This window comes from Caloenas nicobarica, chromosome 3, assembly GCF_036013445.1.
Source record: "Caloenas nicobarica isolate bCalNic1 chromosome 3, bCalNic1.hap1, whole genome shotgun sequence".
NCBI lineage: Eukaryota > Metazoa > Chordata > Aves > Columbiformes > Columbidae > Caloenas > Caloenas nicobarica.
The window spans coordinates 60,973,686-61,001,483 of NC_088247.1; the positions used below are offsets into that span (position 1 = coordinate 60,973,686).

At 38.4% G+C, this 27,798-nt stretch overlaps 1 protein-coding gene across 6 annotated transcripts; it reads right to left on the reverse strand.

The window, feature by feature from the left end:
- Window positions 1-2,185: 2,185 nt before the first annotated feature.
- On the reverse strand, window positions 2,186-27,798 carry BCLAF1 (BCL2 associated transcription factor 1). 6 transcript variants are annotated; one of them, XM_065631135.1, is made up of 13 exons: window positions 27,587-27,798; window positions 20,253-20,326; window positions 18,089-18,212; window positions 16,332-17,237; window positions 14,194-14,865; window positions 13,909-14,078; window positions 11,014-11,119; window positions 9,995-10,079; window positions 9,111-9,286; window positions 7,756-7,936; window positions 4,546-4,692; window positions 2,697-2,906; window positions 2,186-2,549 (listed from the first exon to the last, which is right to left on the reverse strand). In XM_065631135.1, exons 3-13 carry the CDS (start codon window positions 18,190-18,192, stop codon window positions 2,544-2,546), a joined length of 2,763 nt encoding a protein of 920 aa, XP_065487207.1. In that variant the 5' UTR covers window positions 18,193-18,212; window positions 20,253-20,326; window positions 27,587-27,798; the 3' UTR covers window positions 2,186-2,543. The 6 variants fall into 6 exon arrangements, 4 of the variants coding, with proteins under 4 accessions (XP_065487207.1, XP_065487209.1, XP_065487206.1 ...); XM_065631137.1 differs by lacking the exon at window positions 27,587-27,798 and adding an exon at window positions 27,129-27,261 and having other exon boundaries at window positions 14,194-14,340; XM_065631134.1 differs by lacking the exon at window positions 27,587-27,798 and adding an exon at window positions 27,129-27,261.

Here is a 27,798-nt window from a genome sequence, read left to right on the forward strand (position 1 = left end):
ATTTTTAATAAACTGCACTGAAAAAAAGGATTTCTATAACTTAACCTACAGACAGGTCTGTAGAATCAAATGCCATTAGCTAAGTGATCCCTCCCAGATGTTGTCAGACATGCAACTGAAGCAGGGAACTTAAATTTGCCTCATCATACAGGAATTATCTTGCCTTATGACACACAGACCACAACAATCCACTTTCAACTTGACCTAGATGATACATATTATCTGTTCTAAGGTTATGATAGTTAGAGTATACCTTGGTTTATTTGTTAGTTTCAGGCTGATGTCAAACTTCACTTCATTAGGACAGATTTTGATGCTGCTGCCAAGCCTGTTTTGTTCCTTTTCTTGCTTATTCTGATTTAATATACACAAACCCTGGGTGAGCTTTGCTAAAAAGTACAAGGAATCATCAGTTTTACATTTCAAACAGCTATTAAATGATGCACTGTACATGTAAGGGCAGATCTTGCAACAGCAGTATAGTTTGCCTTAACTCCCTAAAACATAAAGCGGGAATGACCCTTCAGTAACTACTATAGCAGGGCAAGTAGTACTCCTATTTCCCTCTCTACACAAGTGCTAGCAAATTAGTCCAATTCAAAATACAACTTCCTCAACTACAGTTAGGACTAGTGACAGTACTACATTGTTCTGCCTTCTAGTGTTTAGTTTTTAATTTGGATAGGGCAGATGGTTAACTACGGCCTAGCAGTAAAGACAGTAAGAGGGCATATATTACACATGCATTTAATACAAACACCTCTATCAAAGCTTTTCCAGTATGCCACCCCAAGGGACAAACTAAGAACAACTACACTTTTAGCTCCATATAACATTTAAGATTTACCTTATTTGTAGCAGTCTGAGAAAGAAAACGTAAGTAGTCTTGTATCAGAATGTCCTTGTTCTAGTAATTCTGTTACTGTCATCCTTAACATTCTGTAGGTTAAGTGTACCTATCACTAAAATAAGTTTGTGTGTATGTTGTTTTTGTTAAAAAAGTGAACTTACGCAATTTGGCTACAAAAATACTAGAATCATAACTATTTAGAAATCTGTGCCAAAGAAAGAAAGACTCATTTCTCACACCTTTTGCTAAGTTAACATTTACCAACTTCAAATTTGCACATTCTATAAAGTGGAATATCAAAGGAAGGTACTTCCAGAGCACTTGAATGGAATTCATGCTTTATAGAAATGTTTAATACATCTGAAGTATCTTCACCAACTCAGGTTTTAACATATTTTGCTTTACTTTTTCAAGGATTTTTGTGGTGGTTTCTTGTTTTGTTTCTCCCTTACCCCTGACACTCCCCCCACCCCCAATTTCACTTAAGGCTGTAAATGTGATAGAAGATTCAAAGACCCACTCTTGCCAGATTACATACCTGGAGAGGCAAGTCCACATAAGGAAATGAAAGAGGCAGTTTTAACAAACAGGAACAAAAATTGATAAAAACGAAGCTAGACTAATACTGCCACCGATTTCTTAACTAAACTGTTCTGTTGCTGATTAAGCTATCAACAGAAAGTTGAAACTATAATTGCTAGTGGCCCTGAAAATGCCACTTGTATATCATACTTTATGGACAATACACTTCACTTGCAGCAAGCTAAAACTCTAGGTTTATAAAACCTTAAAAATTGTACTAAGTTACCCTTGACAAGAGAAGCATCTTTTAATGACAAAGCAAATCACAAGGTATCCGTATATACAGGACTGATCCGTTCTAGAGACAAGCTACAGGAATTAAGCTACTTTTAGGTAGATCTGTACTAACTACAGAGATGAGGGAGAGAACTCCAGTTTTCAGATCTGTTTAAAAGTTTCCAGCAGCAATGACTTGGAAATAGGTTTCTAAAACTCACATTCCAGAAGGGAAATAATACACTTGAAACTCACTTTAGTATTTATATACAGGTGTATTTCCTAGGCTACTAAAGAAGAGCGGCAATTTAATTCTCAAAGATTAAATTCTTGCTGCACTCTCTGGCAGGGTAGAATAAGAATCCAGGTTTATCACTGACACACTATGTAAATGTGCACTAACGTATAATCAGCATTTTGCACAACTGTTTGTACTTACACTGTGACTGGATAACTACCCTAAAATACACTTCTTATAAAATGGTAGCGCAAAAGTAGTAATCAGTTTATAAAAAATGCTGCTCCAAGACTTCAGGTGTGCAGAGCTGTAAGTTTACTTCAGAATAAAACACAGACATAGGGGAGAATCAAAACTTTTAGAGTTGTACTTGACCATATATTTGGACAAAGCAGAATTACAATGCATATAACAAACAGTAAAATTTCTTAAAAGTTGTTACAAATATTTTACTTTCTACCTGTACGATCATTAACATAGTTTACTATATCAAGATTTTTTTCTAAAGGCTTAAAACAAAAACGATCCCTCTAAACTACTTTCCAACAGTAAAATTTAAGTAAAATGCTTACATTCATTTGACAACAAAAAAACATATTAAAAATGTTGTGTGGGTGGTGCAAGAGCTGCTCTTTCAGCTACAACTTTCTTCCAGGGCTATTCCTGGGGAAAGAAAGAAAACGGTCTTGTTGTAAACTGTTAATAACCAAACTCCAAAACCTTTTAAAGTGATCCCCCCCCCACACCCACACAATTACTTGAGATACTACAAAATACACTGTCTAATCTGCAATTCACTAAACTGTTTACCTTTTCCTCTTTGCGTCTGTCCTTTTCTTCATTATTTTCAATCGTTTCTTCTTCATCTTCCACAATCCCATCCCCTTGATACTTGTCATGTGTCCACTTTGGACTGCTACCTGACTTTTTGAAGTTAAAACGCCCTCTGCCACGCTGGAAAGTACCACGGCCTCTTCCTCTTTTGGCCCAATAATCCACACCATCATCTCTGTCATCATGCTACAATAATACCAGACAAAGAACAAGGTTAGAACATCTCTTAAATGCACCTCTTCAATATTAGTACTCTGTGTTGTATTTATACTATACATAGAAAAAAAACTCCAAAATCTTAACAGAACTTTTACCAGTTCAGATCATAATCTATAGAATATATTGTGAAGTATATCCTTACAATTCATGATGCTATAACTAAAACCACAACAACAAATTGTTTTAAGAGCCCTTATTAGCTGTGGGTCTACTCAAATGTTTATGAGTAACTAATCAGTCACTGTCACTTATCTTCAGTCAGAAGAAAGAATCGCTCACTGGTTTTGAAGAAAAATATGTCTGTGATTTTAAAGGAAGAAGTCTAGCAATGTGCTAGGTTGCGGTGGTTTTTAAATTTTTACTTCGATGCAGAGGTAAGGAAAGATAATTGACAACGGTTTTCAGAAACTCTGCTTCACCTGAGCAATGGGGCAAATGAAGTTTAAACTGTTTAAATCTGACATTAACAAACAACAACTGAGTTTCCCTGCTTAATAAGTTAAAAGTTGGCTATCTTGCTACCAAACATAGACTTACACAGTCTGATAAGTCTCCTGACAGTTCGCTGCATGAATACTACAATTTAATACAAAAAAGGTTTCTATTTAGAATGTACACTTGCTTCAACATCTGCTTTTTTAACTTGTGATTTGGAAAGAAATCTGAACTATTAAACACATACACCTATATAGAGCAGTTTATTAACAATTATGTATTATAAGAAGAGTTAAAGGGTGCTTTTTTAATTTAAAAACATTTGTAGAGATGAGAAAAGTTTTAATAACTATAATTATTCGTTCTAGCTATCACAGAGTTTCTTAATTAATAGATTATCACATCTCTTTCTATGTTTACAGATTAGAAAAGTTCATATATGTGTGGGGAGAACTCCTTCTACAAATATCTCAATTGGGACTGCAATATTTCTTACACTATCTGTTAACACATTTGTGGCAAACTATAAAGCTACAGGAGAAGGTCTAGTCTTCACTACTTAACATTTTTCAATTGTGAAACAATATCCTTAGAAGTCCGCATTATTAAGACAATCAAATGGAACAGAGGCTACGTATTCAGTACACTACACGACATCAACACTCCTCCTCTCGTAAACACAGGTGTTAATGCATCAAACCTAAGGTGATTTTCTTACGACTGTCACACGACTCAACTAAGAACAGAAGGACTGCTAATAACAGAATCAGCCTATGTACATCCACAAATACTGTCAGCTTTTCCTGGTCTTCCACTTTCAGACTTCCAGATAAAGCTAAGACAAAGCTCTAATGCCATACAAACATAAATCCAGGAAAACACAGTACAAGCCTTTTTTGTTTAAAATTTGGTTTTAATAATTTTAGCCTGAGTTTGCCTTCTTTCGCACTCACTGATGAAAATTTTGGAGATGAATTCCCTGTCAGGCCCCAGTTATTGCCAGGCTGCTGCGGAAAGACGCAAGCAAAGCAGAACCAGGCACTACAACCACCCTGACATTCCCATGGCTGCATAACTGAAGTCCCTGCCCATACATGCATGCTACTTCCACACTTGTAGAAAGCTTGAAGAAACAAAAGCATGCATAAGACATCGAGTTCGCCACACCCACCAAGAAGTATTTCTTGCTTTTTGGGGTATATTCAGGATCCCATTCCTCTTCCTTCGGTCTCTTCTGAAAAGTAGTATTTGAGTTGCTGGGACCAGTATTTGTTCCAGCAAAGACTCCTCTGGCTCTTCCTCTGCCCCTAATTCGAAACTGATTAACCAAAATGTCATTTAATCCATTTACATAAAGCCACAAAGAAGAGTTCAAGTTCTCTACTACTGAAAATGCTCTTTCTGTGCTTAATTACAGCATCTGGAAGTGTAAAACCATTTTCAAATTTACATATTACTTTAAGTAATATATTCAAGCATTCACTTTGAAATAATGATTCTATTAAACTTAATTGAAACATATTTGAGTTCTCGGCATAAATTCACCCACAACCACCAAAAAAATTTCCTTCAACTGCTGGTAAACCAGTGTGTTGCAACAACAGGTCAGAAGAAGCTGTTCACAAACAAAACCAAAAAAACTGAGCTGAAATAGGGAGAAAACTGTCAGCAGGAAAAGGTCATTTATGGAGTCAGTCATAACAGTTATAAGAAAATTATCCTAGAATACATACAAACAATGCAGTTTTCAAGTAAGTGTATCTACTTTGTGTTACTCAGACATTTTCAACTGAGATTTAGCAATGAACTTTAGGCCAAATTAAATTTCAAGTGAGCAAATTCTTTACTCAGAAAAATCAACAATATGTACTGTACAAAGTAGCAATGCTTGAAGTGAAAAGTAATGTCTTAAATATTCTTTATAATGAATTAACAGGATTTTAAAATGTTAGGCTATAAATTCTCAGAGCAATAAAGAAAATATTTAACTTGAAATACACTAAATATAATACATACAGTTCTCTCAGCATATAAAATTTTAGCTTGTAGAAAACATTAAACAAGGGTTTATATCCTACATTCAAGGGGAGAAGAAAGGTTAGGTTGGGAAGACAGACTGCTAAAACCTGCAGTTACTGCAGAACACAATTTCCATAAACAGTCTACTTAAAGACACAGCAACTGTACAAAAGTGTGGCCAGAAATTAATTTGTTAAAAATAAGTATGTTCCATAAACCTAGACCAGAGTAAGATATAATTAACTAACTGGGAAGAGGAGTATTATGCACACTGGCTTCCACAAAGCTTCAATATTTCTAATGTAGAATTTATGCTGGACAGTTTTAAACCTACTCTGAAATCAAACAGACTGAAAAACAATCCATGAAAGGCTCATAAGACCTACCCAATACACTGTAGGCACTTGGAAAGTGACAGAATATCAACTGAAAAAACCTGTACAAGACAGGAAATACTACACGCTTTACTTCCAATAGCTTTAAAAGTTCTACAAAAGTTAGGGCACAACAAGCAGTATCAGAGTGTGGGAAGGGAAAGGATGTAGAGACAAAATCATGACAGGATTGAAAAACCCAAAAAACAACAAACCAAACCAAACAAACAAAAAAACCAAAAAACCACAATGAAACACCCACCACACAACACAAGATCATCATTTCCTGGCATTAGGTCCTATTATTAGATTCCCTTTAAGAAAAATATCTAGAGCTTTCCTCACCATTGTATTAACATTCCTTTCCCCATCAGCTCATCTTTCAGGCAAAGAAATACAGGAGCGTGTTATCTTTACAGATTCACTTACCGCAAAGACCATCACAAAAAGGACAGAGTACATTTTCGATAGAAAGAGAAAACTCCTTTTACACAGAACTGTTACAAACAGAATTCTTTAGGAGCTGGATATTAATGACAGTGTCATCAAAAAATCCTTCTTAACCTTATTTCTGTGTTCCTACTTCAAAACTATTCGTGATGTTTATGTACAAGAGGCCTAGAATTAAACATAGTCTATCAGCATTAGTGAAAAATCATTGCCAATTTAACATGAAATAGACAGCTTAGCTCTCACTAAAGCCCCTATATCCGGCAAGCTATGCTCTCTCAGTGTCTCAAGTCTTCCTGCTCCCAGGACAATTCACAACCAAAACGTTTACTCCAAAATTAAAGCAGTACTTACTGGAATGCAGCCACTGTTAGCCTGAATTACAAGGACATTCCTATACTAGCCAGCCTGTATGTTTCAATACTATCCAAGCTGTATCCCTAAAGGGAAGATCTGAGTCAACAGTGGCCTGTTTAGATTCTCCGCTTCAAACTTTGTTCGATAAGTCTGGGTGCAACCATCTATATTGTTAGGAAACATTAACCAGTTAATATTGCACAGGCAGAACTGGCAGTCACCAGTAGTTAAATTAGTAGAAGTCTACTAAATTTCCAATTCACATCTACTACACATCCAATTTGATGTTAAGCAGTATCTCTTTCACAACATGTACAATCTGGTTTTATAAAGCAGTAAGGCTTCCACCAATTACAAGTTTTCTTCAACTAGTTCTCTTTGTTGGGGATGGGGGGGTTAATCTATATTTTTGTTTACTCAGTGCCACTAGCTTATACAGCTAGAAACTGTGCTGATATTATCATATTTGATGCCTATACCATCCAAGTGTTTATACATTCAGGTCACATAGCTGTTCCTTAATATAATTATATTAAAAAAAACCAACAAGAAAGGAGGAAATGATGCATTTTTACTGTTACAAATTTTGAACTTTGAATTTTCTTCTAAGTAGCTACAGTGTTTTTGATGGAAGATTCGAGCCGTAACTTAAGTGTTGCACACCCCACCTGCATTTCAGACACCCTTGTGTGTAGCTCTTTTACCCTACTACAAACAATTCAGTGTACATTCATACCAAACAATGCATTTGAGCATTATTTAGTCTTAATTACACGCTACATGAAGGAATTACTGTGAAAGTATGAAATTACTCCTACCCAATATGTAAGTCTATCTGAACACTTTTTCCCCATCCGAACACTGAACTTTCTTTTTTTATGCAGGTAAATTTTCAGGTCCTGCCAGGAAACAACATAATTACAAAAGAGCAAGGAATAAGCAAGAAATCGTTTTTCCCATCCTTACACCAGGGTCTCTAATGCGTATACTAATGCACACCAACCGCTATTGGTCGGTGCCGGAAAAAAAAAAAATTCAGGTTTGGTACATCACATAAAGGAACTCAAGAACCACTCCTATGAAAGAAGTCTAGCCTAACATTAATCGCTGCAACACTTTTATATGTTATGCTATTAGTCAAGTGTTTGTAATTTTGGGGGAAGAGTAAGAGAGCAACTTACAAAGGTGCCTCTTGGCCTGTTGACTCCTGCAAAACCAGAGTATTCTTTCTGTTCATGGTGGGTTTTGAACTCTTCATCTCTTTCTTTCTTGCTATCCTTTTCTTCTCGAGAACTCGATGAGGAAGAAGATGGGGAGGAAGATGGGGAGGACCGGGTACGGTCTTGATCTCTTTTTTGTTTACTGAAAAATAAAAATATACACTCTGTGCTATTTTAAAAGTAATAGATAGTCCGTAACATGCTATACTATAAGGTGTCTATATTTTATGTAAAACCATCCCCCTTCTGGTTATAAAGTCACATATTTGTTATGTATTTCAGCTGTTACGTTTGAAGTATAGTTCCGCTTTCCAGTCGCCTCTTACACATTTAGATCCACATTTTAAAAGTATATTATTGCTAGCGACTTGGAAGGCAGCAGTCTGCAAACTGCAAATACAGTTTTTCTAGGTTTTGATGCCATGAAGAGATTCTGTTACTTTTAAGCTCTGCCCTTCTTCTGAGGCAGAAAAACAGAAATTGAACAAAAGAAAACCCTCAAGGCAAAGTTTTACAGTAACTTTACATAGTTCAGTTTGCACACTGTTGAGAAGATATAGTGTGGGCTTCCCTGCATAGATGGCTGTATGGAATTAGGCAGTGGAAGATAATGTGGATACCAAAGTCAGAAAGTGAATAAGAAACGAGAAGCATAAGTAAAAATTCATTGTATATCCAAGTACAAAGCAGGGGGTGGGGGGGTGGGGAAGAAAAAAAAAATCCTACAGCAAGACTTTTAGTAACCCCACAGTGGTACTAATTCGACCCAATTTACAAGATTTTTAATATTCTATTCAAAGGAAGGTCATACCTGAAGTAACTCTTACCACTGCTACACAGTATCCACTGAGACATGCTAACATTTTTTTTTCTTAAAAACAGCCCACTAGCTTTAGACAAAACCAAAAGTTCCCCTTCTCACCCATGTTAAAACCTAAGTATCAGTAAGATTCTCATACTCTGGGTGTTACGAGTTGAAAAAGTGCGGAATCAAGCATAACGAACCAAAGTTCTTACACAAACTGTTTATAGAAATGTACTGCATTGAAGTCCAACCTCCTGATGTAGCCTGGATAATAGGACAGATTAATTTGTCATTTTTTTTTTCAGTGTTAGCTTGCTATTCCAAAGTTTTTGTCCTCATCCACCATAAGCCGTGTAAAAGACAGATAATACATATTTGCTGTAAAACAAATAATTTTAATTGTTTAAATTTAAATGTTCCAATATACATTGAAAATTGAAAGCAATTAAGCTTACAATTACAAAAGGCTAATTAGAAGCTAAAAACCTATACAGGGACTTCGAATATTTACCTGTCATCTTTGTAAGATTTGTAATCCTTGTAATCTTTTGGAGTTTTCTCCCGTTTTCTTGACCCACTGGATTCCCTGGAACCCTTTGAGTCTCCTCGCTCTTTACTTCGCTCTTTTCTACGTCGGTCAATGTCATGCCGAAGATCAGTAGAATCGCACTTTAATTTTTTATCTCCCTGTAAACAAATATATATTTTGGAAAAAAATTTTGAAATAAAACCTCCAGAAGAGAATCTGAATGAAAAGACAAACTGTGCATCAGTTTTCAAAAAAGTGAGATGTTTTTATCTATTTTTCAACAAACTCTTCAACACACAAATGGACTTGAGGTCAACACCCTTTATGTGCAATGGCTGAACCTAAGAAAACCTGACAGCAATTTCAGCTTCAAACAAGCATTCCCATCAAGCCAACAGGATATCTATTTTTTGATGCAGACAGACCAAAATACATGGTTTGGGAGTATGTTTAAGTATCCATTTCTTCTGGTGAATTGTCTTTAACAGAGCACAAGCACCTTTACAATTCAACCATACGACTAACTGACCACCTCAGTACTTTTTTTTTATCCTTCTATTCTTTGTCCTTGGGCAGCTTAGAGCCATAAAATTGGTCAAGAGATGTCCAAGAACAAAGGCAAGGTGGGAGAATACTTGACCTTACATGCCACTTTATCAATATAGCAAAATCATGCTACAGAAACTGGTTTCCTGGTAACATGTTTTACTCAACAGAAAAAAAAAATATTCTAAATGCAAGTACTCCAGATACAAAACATACTCATTATCTTTGTATTTTTATACACAAAGTTGAAGTTGAGATTTAAAGGGAAACACAACAAATTAAGTTCAGAAATACAGCCAGGATGTTTACTTAGAACCTACTTTTTGACTTTCTTCTTTAAAGACTCTCTCTTCACCTGCTAAACGGGTGTGCTTCCTCAGAGTACTTGGAGAGATGTCAATCCTCCTAAATGTAAAATAAAAGTGGTATCTTGCCACACATGTATGCGACTGTTAATGGCCTCAGACATTTCAACAGAAAACTGATAAACAAGGCGTTTTTGCAGCAGAACAAACTCTTGCATGTAAAGCCCCATCATGAGAATACAGCAGAAGACTAAAAATTAAAAACCTTGGTTGTGCTCTGTGTCAAGTATGCTAAAAATGCAAATACAGAAAATAGGCAGTTTGCTTTTTCACATTTTAAGTGCAGCTTTGAAGATATAAAAAATGTTTAATGAGTTACTTCAAAAGATCAGTATATGTAGCCAGTTGAAAATCCAACCCCCCAAGAAATAATCAACACCACGACAATTTGCTGTAAAGCCAATAATATTTAACAGTTATGAAAACTTATAAAGTTGGATACTGAAAACAGAGATAATATATCCTCACATGCAACACAAATACAGCACAGAGCATCATAAAACGATAGCACATGATCAGAAACTATACCTGCATGCCTACCTTCTTATCTTTCAGGCTCTAAGGTTTTTTTTAAAAAAAAAAAAAGCTGTAAATTAACATACACAAAAACTAAAGTAATTGAGACGGAACATTTCACACTGAAGAATAAAGATGCACGTATGTGGCTTCTCTTCAAGACATATGCCCCTCAATATTTGAGCACTGCATGTGAGAACAGTAAATATATCCCAAATGAGATCCAGAGGTAGAGAAGACATCTGCTAGAAAGCCATAGATGAAGCCGGACTTAGCTCAGATACCCAAGTTCTCTTCTACAAAAGACTGTTTTGGTGGGGTTTTCTGGTATTCTGTGTTTACACAGAAACTGACAAATTACTCGGTACAGACTGAAAAAATATTTGGGGTTCTGAGAAGAAATATTAGCAAGCATTTATTTGAAACACAAAGCATCTACCTATGCAGTTAACATGTACCTATGTATTTCTGGGCTCTTTTGTCGGGTGCAGTGTTCTTCCGTAGCTTTTTGATACGCAGTGAATCTCTCATTTAGGGTCATTCCAGCTGACTTGAAGTATTGCTCTGTTGGTTACAATAGAAAAACACTGATTCATTAGTTTAATTCAACTGACAGGTATTTTGCTCCCGACAGAAAGGCAAGTAGCAGGCAAAAACATGTTTTCAGTAAATCTATCAGGACAAGTAAATGTGGTGTTTTCCCTATATTTACACATTCTGTAACCCAAACAAATTAACAGTGCACAGCATCACTGCAAGTCTACTTATAACTATGCCATGACTATATTACATCTAATTCAAGCATTATTTACTGATTGGACTTGCTCGTTTTCAATGACATTTTCATCTAATGCATTAGAAAGAAGCCATTTCTTAACAGTTATTTTATACTTTGCCCATAAGAGAAAATGAAGTTACTTTGAGTCATGAATACTTGCAATAAGTAAATTTTAGTATTCATCACATTTTTAACTTAAAGAGTTAATTCAGTGAAAACACTTAAGTAATGTATGCTTCAATAACTACACGACTGACCTAACAAGTCATTTCTTAAAAGAATACAATTTCTTGATTTGAAGTTGTGATGATAAACGATCCAAGACAATTAACACACCTATATATAAATAAATTCATTTAAGCATCTGGCATCTTGGCAAACTTGACAATTTCTTTGACAAATTTTCCTTCAGAGACAGTTAAATTAGCAACAGCAAAACTCAGTTTCTAAACCAGCTCAACAAATGTGTTTAAATGTAATATAGAAATACATAAAGTCATGAGCTATGAAATTACATATGAAGCAAGCTATCTGCTTAACAGGTCAACATACATCTGTATCAACTTACCGCCCGGCATCCAGTATTTGTCTCATAACCAACCATTAAAACTTGAAACGGCCACTACAAGGGTAGTGCCTCAATCACAATTCCATCAAACACAGGAATTTGAGCTAGAAACTCTGTTTTTATGCCATTTTTGCCAGGAAGACAGAAGGTTCAACTGTGCCTGTTTGGCATCTGTATCTTTCAACAGCTATTTTACTTTTGTAACATGGATTTTGCCATTTCAAAACACATTCCAGGACCTAGTTATAATGAAAAAGAAAACATCACTGGGCATTTTCAGCTCTGCATTAATAAAGAGCTGTTCAGACTGGTCGCATCACACCAATAATGAACATAACTTCAATTTGTCAAAAGAGTTACTAAATTCTGACCACAGACAACAGTCAATTTGAAACTTAAAAGAGAGGTTCTGCTTTCAAAAACAACCATAACTGTACATATTCTAATAACTTGACCAGACAGGCTGTTATGCTATTACATTTACCAGGTATTTGTTTAACATACAAAAGTTTACAGAAAAACAGTCTATTCTGTGATCAACACGTGACAGTTTCAGGAATATTATTTCACCTACAGCCTACATATATACCATACAAGCAAAAACTTACACAAGCTCTCATTGGAGTGAGCCTTAAACCTCTTTACATATCAATAAAACAGATACTTTCACAACAAAAATCGTTATACGCTGAACAGGTATCTTACTAAGAATTTTTTTTAATCTAATACATTATCATAATCTATTATTGTTGACTATTACTTTCTTTATAAGTAAGTAATTCAAAACACAAGAAGTCATTTGGCCTTAGCAATAAGAATTTTGCTAAAAAATGGGACTTTTAAGGGAATCTTCACACATAGTTCTAGCACTCGAATCCTTGCAATTTTAGAAGCTAAAGCATCTTAAAAAAACAATGCTTACAGACAGATACACTGAAACTGGTCACCTAATTAATATTTCCACATTCCCACTTTGTATGATGATATGGCAAAATTATTTTCACAAGCAAATTCTTTCACATTCTCTCAGTACATAAGAACAAGACAACAGCCCAGTGAAATAAAATAAATGCTATGGGAAGAAAAAACAAACAAATAAACAAAAAACCAAACCAAAAAAAAAAAACCCACCACACATTTAAAGAACTCTCCAGATATCCTCACTGAATTTTCAGGAATTATCTATTTTTCCATGAGAAAACTTTGACAGGATATGTGACCTAAATGAAATACATCTACTTTAATAGTTTAGGTTTGGTTTTTGGTGTTTTCTTTTGGCGGCGAGGGCGGTGGGGGGAAGGCAGGTTTGCTGGGGGCTTGGGGGTGTTTATATTAAGCCACAGCTACTACATTTAAATCAGAAAATAATTAGTCTATAATTAATTTAATAGAGGCTTATTTATCTACTGCCAAGTTCTTTTAAGTGGCATTCCTGGCTCCAGAACTACAATACTGCCAAAGAGGAATAAGATGAAATATCACAGTGTATTTAACTATAATTTTGAGCACAATTTTTCTTAAATCTTATTATTTTGACACACACAAAAATTCCTTCTAAGAAGACCCTGGAAATGAGCTCTGGGATGCTCCGAAACAAATGTCATTGTATTTACAGAGCAAAAGACACCTGTCAACCCATATTGCACCACTTAATATAAAATCATATGTTAGTGTCATTAAAATAAAACTAAATAAGATTGACCGAAGTAGTATGTTCTAAACTGCACTACAAAAATTCAAACTTGATATGCTACTTGGACTCAAAATTTTATCCAGAAACACAGTATAACTGCTATTATGCTCTATATTGCTTGGGGGTTTCTGATACTAGCTTCTGCGGCTATTATTTTTCTAATTATTTTTCTGTGTTGTGTACTTCAAAAGGAAGAAAGCCTGACTAAATAAATCAACATTAAAAGAGGGCTGAAATCTTCACGTACTAGAGATAGCAAACAGGCTTAAAAGAAATTGTCAAATGTGTATTCGGTATAATAACTGAATACATACCTTTGACATGATGAACCAAGGACACAATGTGCTGAATAAATGACTCTGACGTGCTTTTGCTGGCCTGTGGCAACTTTATGTGGTCAAAGATGGATCGGAACTCTTGCTCCTTCTTGACGGAATGGACAAGTGTGCTAGCAAGCAGCCTGTCTTTAGTCAAGGAAGCAGGTCTAAAAATGTATCAATAACAAAAAAGAGACACACAAAAAGAAACCGCTAGTTTAAATAAAAATGAATGACACTGCAGGCAGGTGGAAAACCACACTGTAAAGTGGAATAATTTACCTATTGGAATCATCAAGAGGTACTGGTGCCATTTTGAGTTTAACTTCAGGACGATGGGAGTCACTGGCTATCATTTTGATCCTAAGTGGGCTCTCCTCTCTGAAGGTGGATTTTTCTCTCGCATCCAGATTCTTGTGTAGAGGGGGACTGTAATCAAAGAGTTCTTTGAGCTTTTCAGACTTTACCTGCTCAGGTGACTGACTTTCTTTCTTCATCATTTGTTTCTCAGAACTCTTGTCTTCTTCCTTGTGCTTATCTTTTGTTGCACTAGGCCTTTCCACTACATAGCCAGTCTCTTTAAGCTTATAACTTTTCTCATCTCTAAATCCATCGCTCTCTCTATTGCCCTTGACTGATATTTTAGATTTGTATTTGGCTCCTTCCTCCTCAGCATTCCGGTGAGATGCAGTAGGAAAATTTTTACCCTGATCTGCCAGGACAGACTTTCTGAACTGTCTGTAATCCTCTGTCTCCTCTGTGTCCTCCCCTTCAGAGTCATTAAACTTTTCTTTCCCAGTCTCTTTATCAACGAAAAAATCTAAAGTTTCCTGTTCCTCCCATTCCCTTTCTCCCTCTGTTCTCCCTTTTTCTGATCCTCTCTCCTTCTGGGCCTCCTTCTCCCTGGTATTACCCCTATCAAGCAGGTATACTCTAGACTCTTCATCTGTGTACCTGTGGATAGCAAAGAAGAGACTGGTAACTCTGGATTGCATTCATTCCAGTTCACCTGCATCCCTCTTTTCTGTCAATCCCATATCAAGAAGAAAACACAGTCCTCTGAGCAATTCAACTTCAGCACACAATGCTTCACACACCATCAATACAAAGCCCCCCGTCTGTAATGTACCACTGGAGGCAACAGAAGAATATAATGCCTTTCTGTAGAACAGCTAGAAATTCTCTGCTTGAGTGTATAAAAAAGCTAGCGGGTCATTTGTTTGTTCTTTCTTAACCAGTACCCAGTTTCAGATTCTCTTACACCAGTCATTTTTCCCATCAAACTCACATGAAATTTGATAATTCAGACTGTAATTCATTTTTGTACTACTTTTAGTTAAAAAGTTAAAGGAGTACCATAAAAAAAGAGTAAATTGTTTTCATGATCTTGCACATTTCTAAGAGAATCCCAAAATCTGACACAGGCTTAATAAATTCACTATATTGTTTACAAGTAAGCAATCTTTAGAAAGCAGCTCTCCTAAACACAAAAACACACCAATTAATTATTTAGACCACTGCCTTATCTATATACTTATTTTTGCATAGATTCTGATACATTCACCAACCGCAATACATCTAACCCAGAGGAAGTCATATTTTTGATCTTCTAAGTAGTATTTTTTTTTCACAATGAATCACTGACTGGACAAATTAAAAGTCTACAATCAAACCTACATAGCACAGCGAAGCTTTGCTCAAGAATTCATTTTGTAAGAAATTCACTAAAGTACAAGTCACATTAGAAAGGAACAGTTGAATGTTATTAAGATTTTTACAACTTTTAAAAAATACTACTATATCAAACATTTTAAGAGCAAATTTAAGAATTTTAAGTTAATTGGAAAATATGTATTCAACTTCAAATATGTTGTCCTTCACATCAAGAGAATTATGTTCCAATAATACTAAGACCTACCCTTTTTCATAAGCAATGAAAGTCAAGGCATCAAAGGTGTCATATTGCATCACACAATTAGCAATGGATGCTGTTTGTGTTAACAAAGAAATCATTGCACAACATCTGCATTTTCAGACTTCCAGAAGATTTGCACTTCCAACTACAAAAAGCATTAAGATCTTAAACTACTAGAACAGAATTCACTATCAATGAAGTCTGATGCATTATTCCAATTAAGAGTTTTCTTAACAGTAAATCGTGTACAACAAAATATACTGTAAAGGAAAAGCACAAACCAATTTTTCCTCAAGGATACATGACCTTAACTCCACTATCCAACAGCAAAGGCCTTGAAATATCTCAGGAGGAAAAGGCATGTTTCAAATTCAATTCCAACGAGACTAAAATTAGTAATATTTACTCCATAGTACTCCACATGGCATTTTCCAAAGCACAGTGATGATCTTGTCAAAACTCAGAATTTTAAAGGGTAACATTAGGCTTATAATTTAATTCTTACCTTTTCATAAACTTTCCACCTTTTGCAGCTTCTTGTTCACCACCCTCAGGATAAAATGACCGCACTCGAGCCTCCTCACGGGGAGCACTCTGTGATGGGATTGTCTTTGCAGGGCTTCTCCTTGAAGGGACATGATGCAATGGGCTATTCTGAGAAGGGCTATAACGGCTAGAACCATTTCCAAGAGAACCAGAGCCAGACCTCTCAGGACTATGCTGAATGGAATGGGAATGTTGAGGTGTGTCCTTTGCTGAGTGGGCTGTGCCAAGCAAAGGAGCATCAGAGCAAGATGAACTCTGACTAGGTGGGGAGGCAATAGAGGGACTATGGGGTGACCTTGGACTGTTATCATATGCTGAAAGGCCAGGCCAAATGTCGCCAGAAGCTGCTGCTGACTTGTTAAAATCATCAAGAGGCTCTGAAGGGTCATGTTCAAATGTATCTTTCTGTTCATCTTGTGTTTTATTTTTCAAAGGGCTATCTTGCAAAGGAGCCCCTTCAGTTTTCTTTGCCTGCTTTTCCAGAGACGCACGTCTTTTGGAAGAGACAGGTGATTTGCTGTATGGGGATGAAGAACGAGATGAAGAGGACCTCGGGGACCTGGAAGATCTGTAAGATCGACGAGATCTGCTGCGGGACCTCTGGGAAGACACAGACCTTCGTTTTGGACTTCTGGAACGTGAGCGGCCACGCCTAGGGCTTCGGGAGTGTCTTCGGTTCCAGACAGGCCTATAACCTCCACGATGGTATCTACCACCTCCTCCTTGATAATACCCTCTACCTCTTCCTCTGTAACCATAGGGACGTCTCATTCCTCTATTATTTCTGTAATCTCTGCGATAATCTCTAGAATAAACACGATCCCTGCTGCGAGATCGTGAATATGTCCTTGACCGAGACCTAGAACTAAAATTAAAAAACAAACATTAATATTTGACTATTTAAAAAAATGCCTTGACACAATGTTTGATTTCTCAAATGCAGTCAGAATAGTAAAGGAAGCTGACTAACAGTCTTAAAGTAACTTCTACAATCTATATCATTTCTGTCTCAAAGGTTTATAATAAACATGTCTATACTCCTAAGGACAGCAGAACTTAGACTTCAGCATCACATGATTAAGACATTACCAGCCTCAGCGGCCTACCCTGCCATTTTATTAAGGATTATCATCACTCTGGAGCATAGCATTCAGTTCCTCCGCCACCACAGTTCACAGCCTGGAACATGAAGTTACATGACCCCCGGTTTAACATGCCAGCCTGTGGACGGCAGCTGAAAAGGCAGTAAACATTCAATTCAGCCACTTCTTTCATGGGAGATGGTAATGTCCACTAGTAAGAAAGATGAGGAAAGGCCAGAGGCAACTGAGAAGACATGACACAGCAAAGCTTATCTGCTGAAGCCTTAAGTTACTCCAGATCTGAAAAGCTGCATGAGAAATACAGAACAAATCACAGCGAAAGAGACTAAACAAAGAAAACACCATGTGAAGGGAGAGGGAATAATCAACCCACAAATCACTAAGAACCATTAGCATTCTAAAATTATTTTGAGATACAGGAAAACAAAAAACCAGCCAAGTATTAAACAATCAAAGTAACATAAATTACACCCAAAGCAGAATTTACATACTGCCTAAAATGAAATAAGATCCCAGGCCCACTTTCACCAGATCATCATGCAAGTGAAAAATAATTTCCAGACAAAAACTAATATACTAAACCAAGTTTTCATGCAGCAAGACATCAATTTACCTGTATCTCTTTTTTCTAGAATGGGATCTGGATCTTGACCTAGAGCTGGAATGAGATCTGGACTTTGATCTTGAAGAATGTGATCTAGAGTTAGATCGACCCATTTTTCCCAGTAGATATACTCCTTCCCAAAAGGAAAAGCAGCAAGAGGAGAGAAAAAAAGTTAAGTGACTATTTAGAGTCTATGTAAATTACAAATGAACAAAATTTTTGTATATTAAAGTGAGAATACTAGAAAGAATTATAGCATTTCCTGAACAAAATAACTTGGAAGATTAGTATATTAAAAGCCCAATCACATTTTAAAGAATTTAACGTAGCTACAGTACACGCAGTTCGTCTGAAAGTATAAAGCATAACAGGTTCTCCACATTTAATTTCAAACTGGTCCTGTAGGAGGAGGGCTGAAGCAACAGAAAAAAAAAATCTGCAAGTTAAGGCAAGAAATAATGTGAGTCTGAACAATTACACATTTCAATATATTTTAAACAAAGTTCTTGATATTCACGTGGTTTATAGTTTCCTTGCATTTCCAATGCACCAGTCTTTCTGTGGAAGGACTTTATAGTCCCCTACAATGTACCTTTTGCATAAGCAAAGAAAAAGCCCTGAAGAGTTCTGTCCAGCAGTTGTTGGTTTCAGCCAGTGGTATTACTTCTCTTAACCACATGTACTAAAACTAACCATTCTGATCCAATTTTCCACTGGTCAATATGCCCACTCTGCATCTTTTTAGCTTAGCTTTGCTTTTTAAACTACATGTAAAATGCACAGCCAACTTAAAGACTTTAACAACTTGTTAAATAATATGGCTTGCAATATAATTCAACATTTTTCAGCTCAAATTAAGCTACAGAACTACACTTGATTATAAAGCAGTGAGTCCTGAAAGAAAATAAACTCATAATAACTATTTCTTCTTATGTACAGTCATAATAAATATTTAGAATTAACGAGTACTAACCATAAAAAATACACACCTTTTTCTTTTCAGATCATTGGCTAAAAATCCCCAGTTTAATTAACAAAAACTTTGACCCATTACCATGTTCTTTTGAAAATGCTCAGCTTTAAAAAAAAAAAAAAAAAAAGGGTCACATTAGACAACCTGAATATAAACTGTGAACAAGTAACTACATGTTTTCAGGCCTTTGTATGCTCAATCTCTATAATCACCATTGTTTAATAATAATTAAAACAAAAATGGAAAGCAACAACATTTAGCTTTTGTACTGCAAAAAAAAAGCGTAAAAGCCAGAAACTATTGTATTGAAAAATACAAACTCAACACAACAAGCACTCTCTGTCACAAGGTACTTTATATAATCTTTCTTGTTACCTGGGTGATATTTCAATTATGTAAAGACAAATAAACAGCACTGGAGCTTTAAGTTAAGAAAATTTCAGAGATTCTAGACACATAAAAGCGAAACAAAAAGAAAAAGCAGACCAACCTTTCACCTCCCAACTGGTCCCTCCTGCCCCATATAACTTTCCCCACCGCAGTAGCACAAGAGTTCACATGGCCCCAAAGTGTTTGTAACCTCATCTAAAACTAACCCAGCAAAAAAATTACTTAAACTAGCTTCCCACTTAAAGAAGAAAAAAAATTATATACCTTGGAGAAGAATATGTTGAATGCTGTCTTTTATTGGCTCCTTCCATTAAAAAGCAAATTTACATAACCTATACTCAGAAGATGGTTTCTAATTCATTATGTTCAATTAAACTCACAGAAAATGGCTTATAATCTCTTATGCTCATGTACTCGCAGGCAACATAGTTTTTAAACTGTTGTAAGACACGAGGCATACCAATTTTCCAAGAGTGATATAAAAAAGAACTCTTTTTTTTCTATTACAAGTAATTTTCAGACCAAACTTCAGGTGCACAATAAGTTTATAATACAGCCCAATCTTAGCTTTACAGGAACTCTGTTTTATTTTCCCTGTATTCAAAAACATTTACACATTTTCATTCTCCGCGCAACAAGTACATATATACTGTACAACAGCTGACCTTCACAAGAGATGCTAATTTCAGAAAGATTTATATATTTTAGTTCCTTATTACACACACAAAATTTAGGAGAACAAAATCAATTCTCATTTTAAATGGTTGGGTTCAATCAGAACATTTAAAAATAGAATTAAGTTAATCTTACCTCAAATCGTTAGTTGGTTCCAATGAAGCAATTATTTCAAAACTCTCTATTTGTGCTTTCAGCAATACTGATCCCTATAGAATAGAAAAAGAAACTGTCAAAGGTATCAACTCTTACTAAAGGGCAGGTAATATCTTTGCTTAAATGGGTTCAAACATTCACCTGTTTATCATGAAAAGACAACACACAAGGAACGCCAAATTTTCTGCTGGAGTCAGTGAAGCTGTATGTTAGGACTGCAGCAGCTCAAGAGCCAGTCACTGCCAAAGGGCAAACCCTGCTCCCCTTCCATACACAATCATTCCTCCTTCAGCCTTGCTTACAGGGCTGTATAACGCACTATCCTCACTTTCACAACAGCCCTGACACCCTTTGGGTCCTTCAGTGAGCAGGCTCTTGATACCCAGGAATCACATGCATATGGCCAGGTTGTCAAACTGGCTTAATGAAGGGCCAAACAACTGCCAAAGCTGGATTATAGAGTAAAGAACAGCACAGAGCCAGGAGAAGGAAGCAAAAAGGACAGTGGCAAACTCTCAGAGCAGTCTGAACTCTAATATACAGCTATGCACTTAACTGGTGCTACCTTTATTGAAAAAAAAAAACCTGCCATGAGGGCTTAAGACAACAAGTTTCTCTGCGATATTATACAAGCATTACTCTCTTATATTTTCTTGTTTAAAATGCATACATACATGAGTTTACCTAAATAACCAACATCTCCTCCTTCAAAAATAAGCTCTTTCACAGGTATACAGAAACAAAGCATAATCGTAATAATTAAACCAGTCTCAGAAGTACAAAATTTTCACTGGCTTCAGCTTTTCATTACCTCAAAGCCTTAAAACTGCTTATACATCTGTAGTCTGGCTCAACATTAAGCAAACTTTCCAATTTCACTCAAGCAACTCAGAATTTTGTCCTAATTCAATACAGACAGGATGGATCTCCCAGAAATTCTGCATCTTAACAATTTATTCATTAAAGTCAAAGTTGTAAGATATCCACTGCTCCTAAATGACACTTTCACACTTGTTCACAGATGTTTTCAATGTTTTTTTCATCTAAAAGAAGTGTTGCACTTGTGTTCATAGCACTGCTTTCAAAAGTCCACTTACCATTCACTAGTAGTGACCAAGAGATTTGCAGTTTCTACAAAATATATGCTTAATAAGATTAAGTTTTTACTTCTCATCAGCAGCAAGCATGAGTCTCTGAAGGAGCTGAGTAGTGTATCAGACCATTTCAGATCTTGTCTAGACAACAGGCAAGATGGTATTGGCTAGCAAAGGTTAATTAAAGCATTCAGAAGTCTAGTACAGAAAAAGTAATACAAACTTCAGCTAAATGGTTGAAGTTCAGTCCAAGATTTTAAATCAATATTTAAGTCAACTCTAGTTCTGACTTTTAAAAACAATCTCTTGGTGTCAGCTGAAATCCAAAATCCTAAGTTAGACAAGTCTTTAGATCCTTGGGATATAGAACAAGATAGTTACTTCACCTTTAAAACTTCTATGCAGAAGACAGGATCTTAAATCACTATAGCTCAAACTCTGACAGTCAGTTCTGCACAGTTTCAGGAATCTTTTCTAGCAACTGGCAAAGGTGAGAAGTAACCATACTTTATTTTTTTAAACAGCCATTGGATATACCATGTCCAACTCTAGCAGCTAAAATATATATTTGATACCCTCCTCCCTTTTTTTTTTTTTTAAGAAGAGCATGGATATCACATTTTAAAAGAAAAAGTTTGGAATAGAAAACCTTAAATATTTAACAGACTCCTCAATTATTTTCAGCTTTTGTTTCCATTGAATTGTAATAGGTAAAAGCTTGACACAAAACCCCCTTTTCCAAACAATGCTCATACTTTGGAACAGAACTGAAAAGACTACATAGCTGTTTTTTGAATAAAGGTTTGTCTGTGTAAATATTCCCAAAATATGCAAGAATCTAAAATTTTACTAACCTCTGTTAAAGCTAATTTATAGAGGAATAGTGATAGATAAAGAGATGTGTAGGAAAACTGCTCCTTTGTAATAGTAAGCATCTACATGCTTCACGCTTCTGCAGAAAACATACACATTCCTCTGAAAGTATCACAACTACAAAATATTGTTTCATGGTATCAAATAAAATCACCCACAGCCTCTTCCTGTAGAGTGCTCCTTGTCAGTCTGTAGTGGCTACACCATGTCAAGTAAGGGCACAGCAGTAAAAGGCAATGCAAAAGAAGTGCTAAGAATCGTATGTTGCTATACAACAACATAAATCACTAAATCAAGAGACTAGTTGCCTCTCTCACTTCAATGCACGAAGCTTATCTCTGGACTAGTCTCAGATGAGACCCAGAGTCTGCCAAAGGTGCGTATTAAGAACGTGGCACAAGATGTCATCACTAACACCAAGCATTCTTAACAGAGGACCATGACTGCTATGAACGTGGCCTATGCCTGAAACACCTGGGCTGTAATCCACACACTTTTTGCAACTCAAGCTTCTTTTGTTCTTGCTTTCTGCCCTAGACATAGGAAAAGAGATGCCTGGCTCTCAACCATTTCCCTGTCCTAGAAAATCTGGATGTTACAAGTGAAGCTGCTGCAGCTCCACTGTGCTTTAAACCAGAATAAGCTGGCAACACTAGTTTGAAGAAACAGCCCATCTCTCATTTCCTTATATTCCTCATGAATCCTCCCTTACTGCAGCACAAGTATTTCTGCAGCCACATAGTGAATTAGATCAACAAATGTATGGACCACCTGGATTAGCTTCAATACAAATTACTTTTTCCAATGTCATTCATAACACAGCCCCACAAACATTTGGGCCAACACAGACGAGTTGCAATAGCAGCCAGACAGGACCGCTTCTTTTGGCAGCACTGCAATCTTAAAGCTTCCCTGAAACCAGCTTGGCAAAGCTATCAGCAGCAACAAATTTGGAAGTTAACCTTTTTAACTGTACTTGCAGCAGCTAGTAAAAAACAAAAAAACAAACACACACAAAAACCCACCCACAAACAAAAAACCAAACACAAAGAACAAAAAAAACTCACCTCAAACAACTTTAACACAGAAACCTAGACATTTTAAAAAAATTGATAGTCCACTACCTGTCAGATACCAGAGTCACATTCATGACCAAAGAGAGTCAATGAAAGCTTGTTAATGACATAACAGCAGGATCTCGGGTGTCTTAAATCGGTCTCAGCCAGCAAGTGTGACTATCAAGCAAAAACAAGATACACATCACAATCAGGCCTATCCCACTGCAAGCAACAAAATAATAAGGATGTAAATGTTGCTATGTTTAAAAGAAAAATGGACAAAGAAAACTGTTTCCAGTTCCTTTTACATATTACTTTTAAGAGTCTTTACTCCATCACTGAAGTTTAAGTTTTCTCAGAGTACACAGACTGAATATGCAATATATCTGTTGAGCCATTTTTAAAGTTTCTAAAGACATTTTAAGACAGTTATCTCCACTTACACTAGCAAAACACTGCTTCCTCTTAGCTTCATTATTTTAGCTATCCTTCAGTTATAGTTATTTAGTAGTCTACACTCCTCTTGCTTAAGCATTACTTGAAAGATGTCAGGAAGATTTAAGTCAAAATCTTGTTAAAGTAGTTCACAAGCTGTTGCCAAAATGCATTTTCATTCAGAGATTCAGGCTTCAAAAGAAATTAGGATTATATAACCAGGACAAAACAAAAGGGGATAGGACAGTCTTCAACAAATCCCACAGAATTTGTAGTATTCGCTCACAATACATATGCTGAATTAAAGAAAGTCAGTCTTACTGAGACAGTAGTGTAAGGCGTCTATTCATTTCTTGTACATCTGCCATGCTTTCTTATCCATTCCTTACATCACCCCACTTTTTTTTTTTTTTAAATGCTCACAAACTTAACAGCAGCACATCACAAATAAGAATAGAATGCATTTCATTTGTGACTGTAATCTCATATCACTCAGATCAATGACTAGAATCCTACAAATACTAAAATACCATAGCAAATTTGCCCAAACTAACTTGGAATGTATAAAGTAGAGCTTGGAAGCATATTTTCCCTCTATTATACATTCTTGCTATATAATGGTATCTTCATAATATCCACACAGTTACAAAGACAAAACAGACCCATGTAAGAATCACAGCATGAAAAGTCAACTGGAACAGTAAACACACATTCATTCATTTCTTTATAGAAAACAATATAAAATATTTGCAAATTAAGTTAAAAACCAGCATCCTAGCAACAAACGAACAAAAAAAAAATCAGCTCTGCAAAACCATCATATGATTGGCAGCTGTTCTTTTATGTAATACTATTGGCAAACAAAAGCATGTTTCTCCTCTAACTGGAAAAAAAAAAATAAAACCAACACAACAACAACAACCAAAAAAAAAAAAAAAAAAAACCACACACCAGAAAGGAAGGTGACTATTTCTAAGAATTTTCTCAATACACAAAAAGGAATCAGCATGCTTTTGAATCCACATTGTTTTGGATAGCCATTTCTTTTATGTTTTGGTCAATGTTTTAAACACTGTGTTTTCATATACCCTTCATATGTTTTCATATACACAGTGGTTTCCACAATCTCTTTGCAATAAGCTATGAGCATACTGCTGCAGAAAAGGCTATTTTCCCTCCCTCATTCGTTCCAAGATTGACATTCATATAGATGCTTGGTGAGCTGGAGCAGTGGACTAATACTGAATAAAACTACTCTGGATGAAAAGACAAAGTTGACTTAGCCACACCACCCCCCACATCCCATTTACCACAAGGCTGTATGGAGGCCAGTGCCAGCACAACAAACAAGACAGCAATGCACTTCTTCAGAATATCTTTGGGAGAAACTCTTGCATAAATAAACTGAATACAGCTGTAACCCAAAGGCTTGCTTCAGTAGTTTCCTTCACCTGTCTCCACTACTTGTAAACAAACTCCAAATATTTTCTTGCATTCTTCAAACCCCTATAACACAATCTCTCTCTGACAACCAGCCCAAATCAAATCCATCCTAACACTTGCAACCTAGCTCCAAACAGCTCCCTGCTGACCCTTTCTAAACTCCTACGACCACTCAAAGTTCTCAGTCCCCAACAGACCCTTCCTTGTGCTACATTCTCCCCCCATCTCACCCTTCCCCAAGGCAGATTCCCTCAGCCACGGCATCCACCCAAGGAACGGCTCCTTAGAGCCAGGCTCACTAAAGCCTTGTTCGCGCCATGGAACCAGTGCTCAGAAGAGAGGCAGTCAGGCCCCAAGGACTGATATACACAACACATTAAGCATCTTCCTTCCATTCAGCACAGCCTGTCACTCCATACCAAAAGGGACCAGTAGGAGGAAGCAATTCCTGCCACCCCTGCCACAAGAAGCTGCATGCTTGGAGTGCACCTCGGAGCCAGAGCCTTTACCCCTTCTTATTTTCCCCACTTTTATCTAAAGCAATGTGATTATCAGAGAGGAGAAAGAAGAGGAAGGAGGAGAAAAACAACTAGAAGGAGTTTTAACAATGGCTATACAGCATTTTCCTGGAACCCCACACGCTTTAACCAATCCTTCCCACACTGACAACAACTATTCAAAGGGATGTTTTTATATATTTACAATAAAGCAGTGCTACTTGCAGTGTCAAAACCTCCTTTGTTTTGCATGCCCTAGGGTCTTTCTGTAGTAAAATTTAACTGCTATCGTTAAGGTAAAACTTTGATCTCAGAGATAAACAAGCGACAGGTTGTACTGACTTGGTAAAGGATCACCGTGACACACAAACAACAATCTAATTTTCATACGAAATTAAAGGCAAAGAGTATGGGGTTTACAAAGCAAACGAGGAATAAAGGACAAGGTCCCGCAAAGGTTGTATACCAAGGTATGATCAGCACCAGCAATATAATAACCTCTGTTCAGCAAGGGGCATAAAACCCACTCCAGCCGCTCACCGGCTTTTGCAGGCATTTCTACACAGGGCAGCCAAGGCGCAGGGGAGACAAGCAGAAGCAGAGCGTTTAAGTCACAAACGCTTGAACCGCAGTCATGCCCGAAGGGAAGTTCCTCTAACGAGCGCAAAGGCTGATCCAATACCGGGAAGCATCCTTTCACCCCAGCACCGTTTCCCTCCCCGCAGTCACACCCGCAAGGATAACGGGCAGATTTCACACTCCTGTCAGCGGCGCCGCTCGGCGATCCCCTGGGGCCTGGCCCCCACAGGGCGGGCGGAGAGGTTGCAAACCCAGGTCGGCCGGTGTGCAGGCCCAAAGGGGCAGGCCGCCGTTCCGCGGCCCCCCCTCCCCCCCGCCACGGGGAGCCTCCCAGGAGCGGCGAACCAGCTCAAGGCAGCTCCGCGGCCGCCTCCCGCCGCCCCTTCTCTCTCTACCTTCGCTCCCCAGGGCGCCGTCCAGGCCCAGGGAGGAGCGACGCCGGCTCGGCCCGACTCCCGCAGAAAGCGGCGGCGGCTGCCCGCGTCAGGGCGGTGACGGCGGCCGGCGGGACCCGCCAGCAGCCGGGCTGCCCGGCCCCTCCCGGGGAATCGGCGGGGCCCGCCGCTGCGGGGCTGGCGCGGGGAGGGGGCGCGGAGGATAATGGCTGCGCAGCGCCCAGGTCACGCGGCAGGGGAAGGCGGGACGGCGCGGCGCGCGGGCACCGCGCGGCCGCGGGGGGAGGGGAGGCGGGAGGTGCGGCCGCGCACGGGGGGCGCGAGCGCCGCGGGAAGCGGGGAGGGGGGGGGGGAAGGGCTGCTCCCCCTCAGCCTCCTCCCGCCATCTTCCCCCCACCCCAGGGCCGGCTCGGCCGCGGCTACGCACGCCACCGTCCCGCAAAACATCCCCGCGGCCCCTTCACCTCCGCCTCTTCCTCACCTGGCGGGCGGAACTCCCGGTGACCCCGCTCCCTTATCGCGGCTATGCGGCCATTTCCCGTCTGGCCGGGAGAAGAGACGTGAGGCCCAACGGGAAAAAGAAAAAAACTACCATAGAGAGCGGGGGGCGGCTGCCGCCGTGGGTACGTCACTTCCGCCGTGGGCGGGGGAACACCGGCCCCGCTCACCGCCCGAGCGCCATCTTGGTTTTGGGTAGCGGTCCGCAAGGAAGATGGCGGTTGGTGACCGACCGCAGGCCGCCCCCGGGCCTGGGGGAGTGGCGTGGCCCGGCCACACATCCCCTAAAACCCTGCCCCACCGCGGGGGCTCCGTAGCCCGCCGGCTGCGGCTCTTGTCTCCTCCCGCACCGCCGCGACTGAAAGCTGTCGCCTTTTCCTTCCCTGAGCAGTGATCCGACGGGCCTGCTCCCCCGCCCCGGCCCAACCGCTGCCTCGTTACCTGTCGGGGGCGGATGCGCATCCATCCACAAGAGCTGCTTGGAGGCGCTTGTTTGTAAAGCGGGGCCCGAGCAGCGCCTCACCATCCAGCGGCACTGGCAGCCGCCGCTGCCGGGCAGCGGGCGGGCGGTCGCGCAGCAGCGGTGCTTTACCGCAGCTCCTTGTGCGGCAGATGTGCCGCCTGGGGCCGGCACAGCGGCGCAGAGTGTCGGA

Coding starts and splice junctions, on each gene's coding strand:
- BCLAF1 (XM_065631135.1), bottom strand. CDS start 18,192: ATGGGTCGATCTAACTCTAGATCACATTCTTCAAGATCAAAGTCCAGA. Junction 10,080..11,013: donor AAGAGCCCAGAAATACATAG/GTACATGTTAAC, acceptor TTTTACATTTAG/GAGGATTGACATCTCTCCAA. Junction 9,287..9,994: donor TTAAAGAAGAAAGTCAAAAA/GTAGGTTCTAAG, acceptor ATTTGTTTACAG/GGAGATAAAAAATTAAAGTG.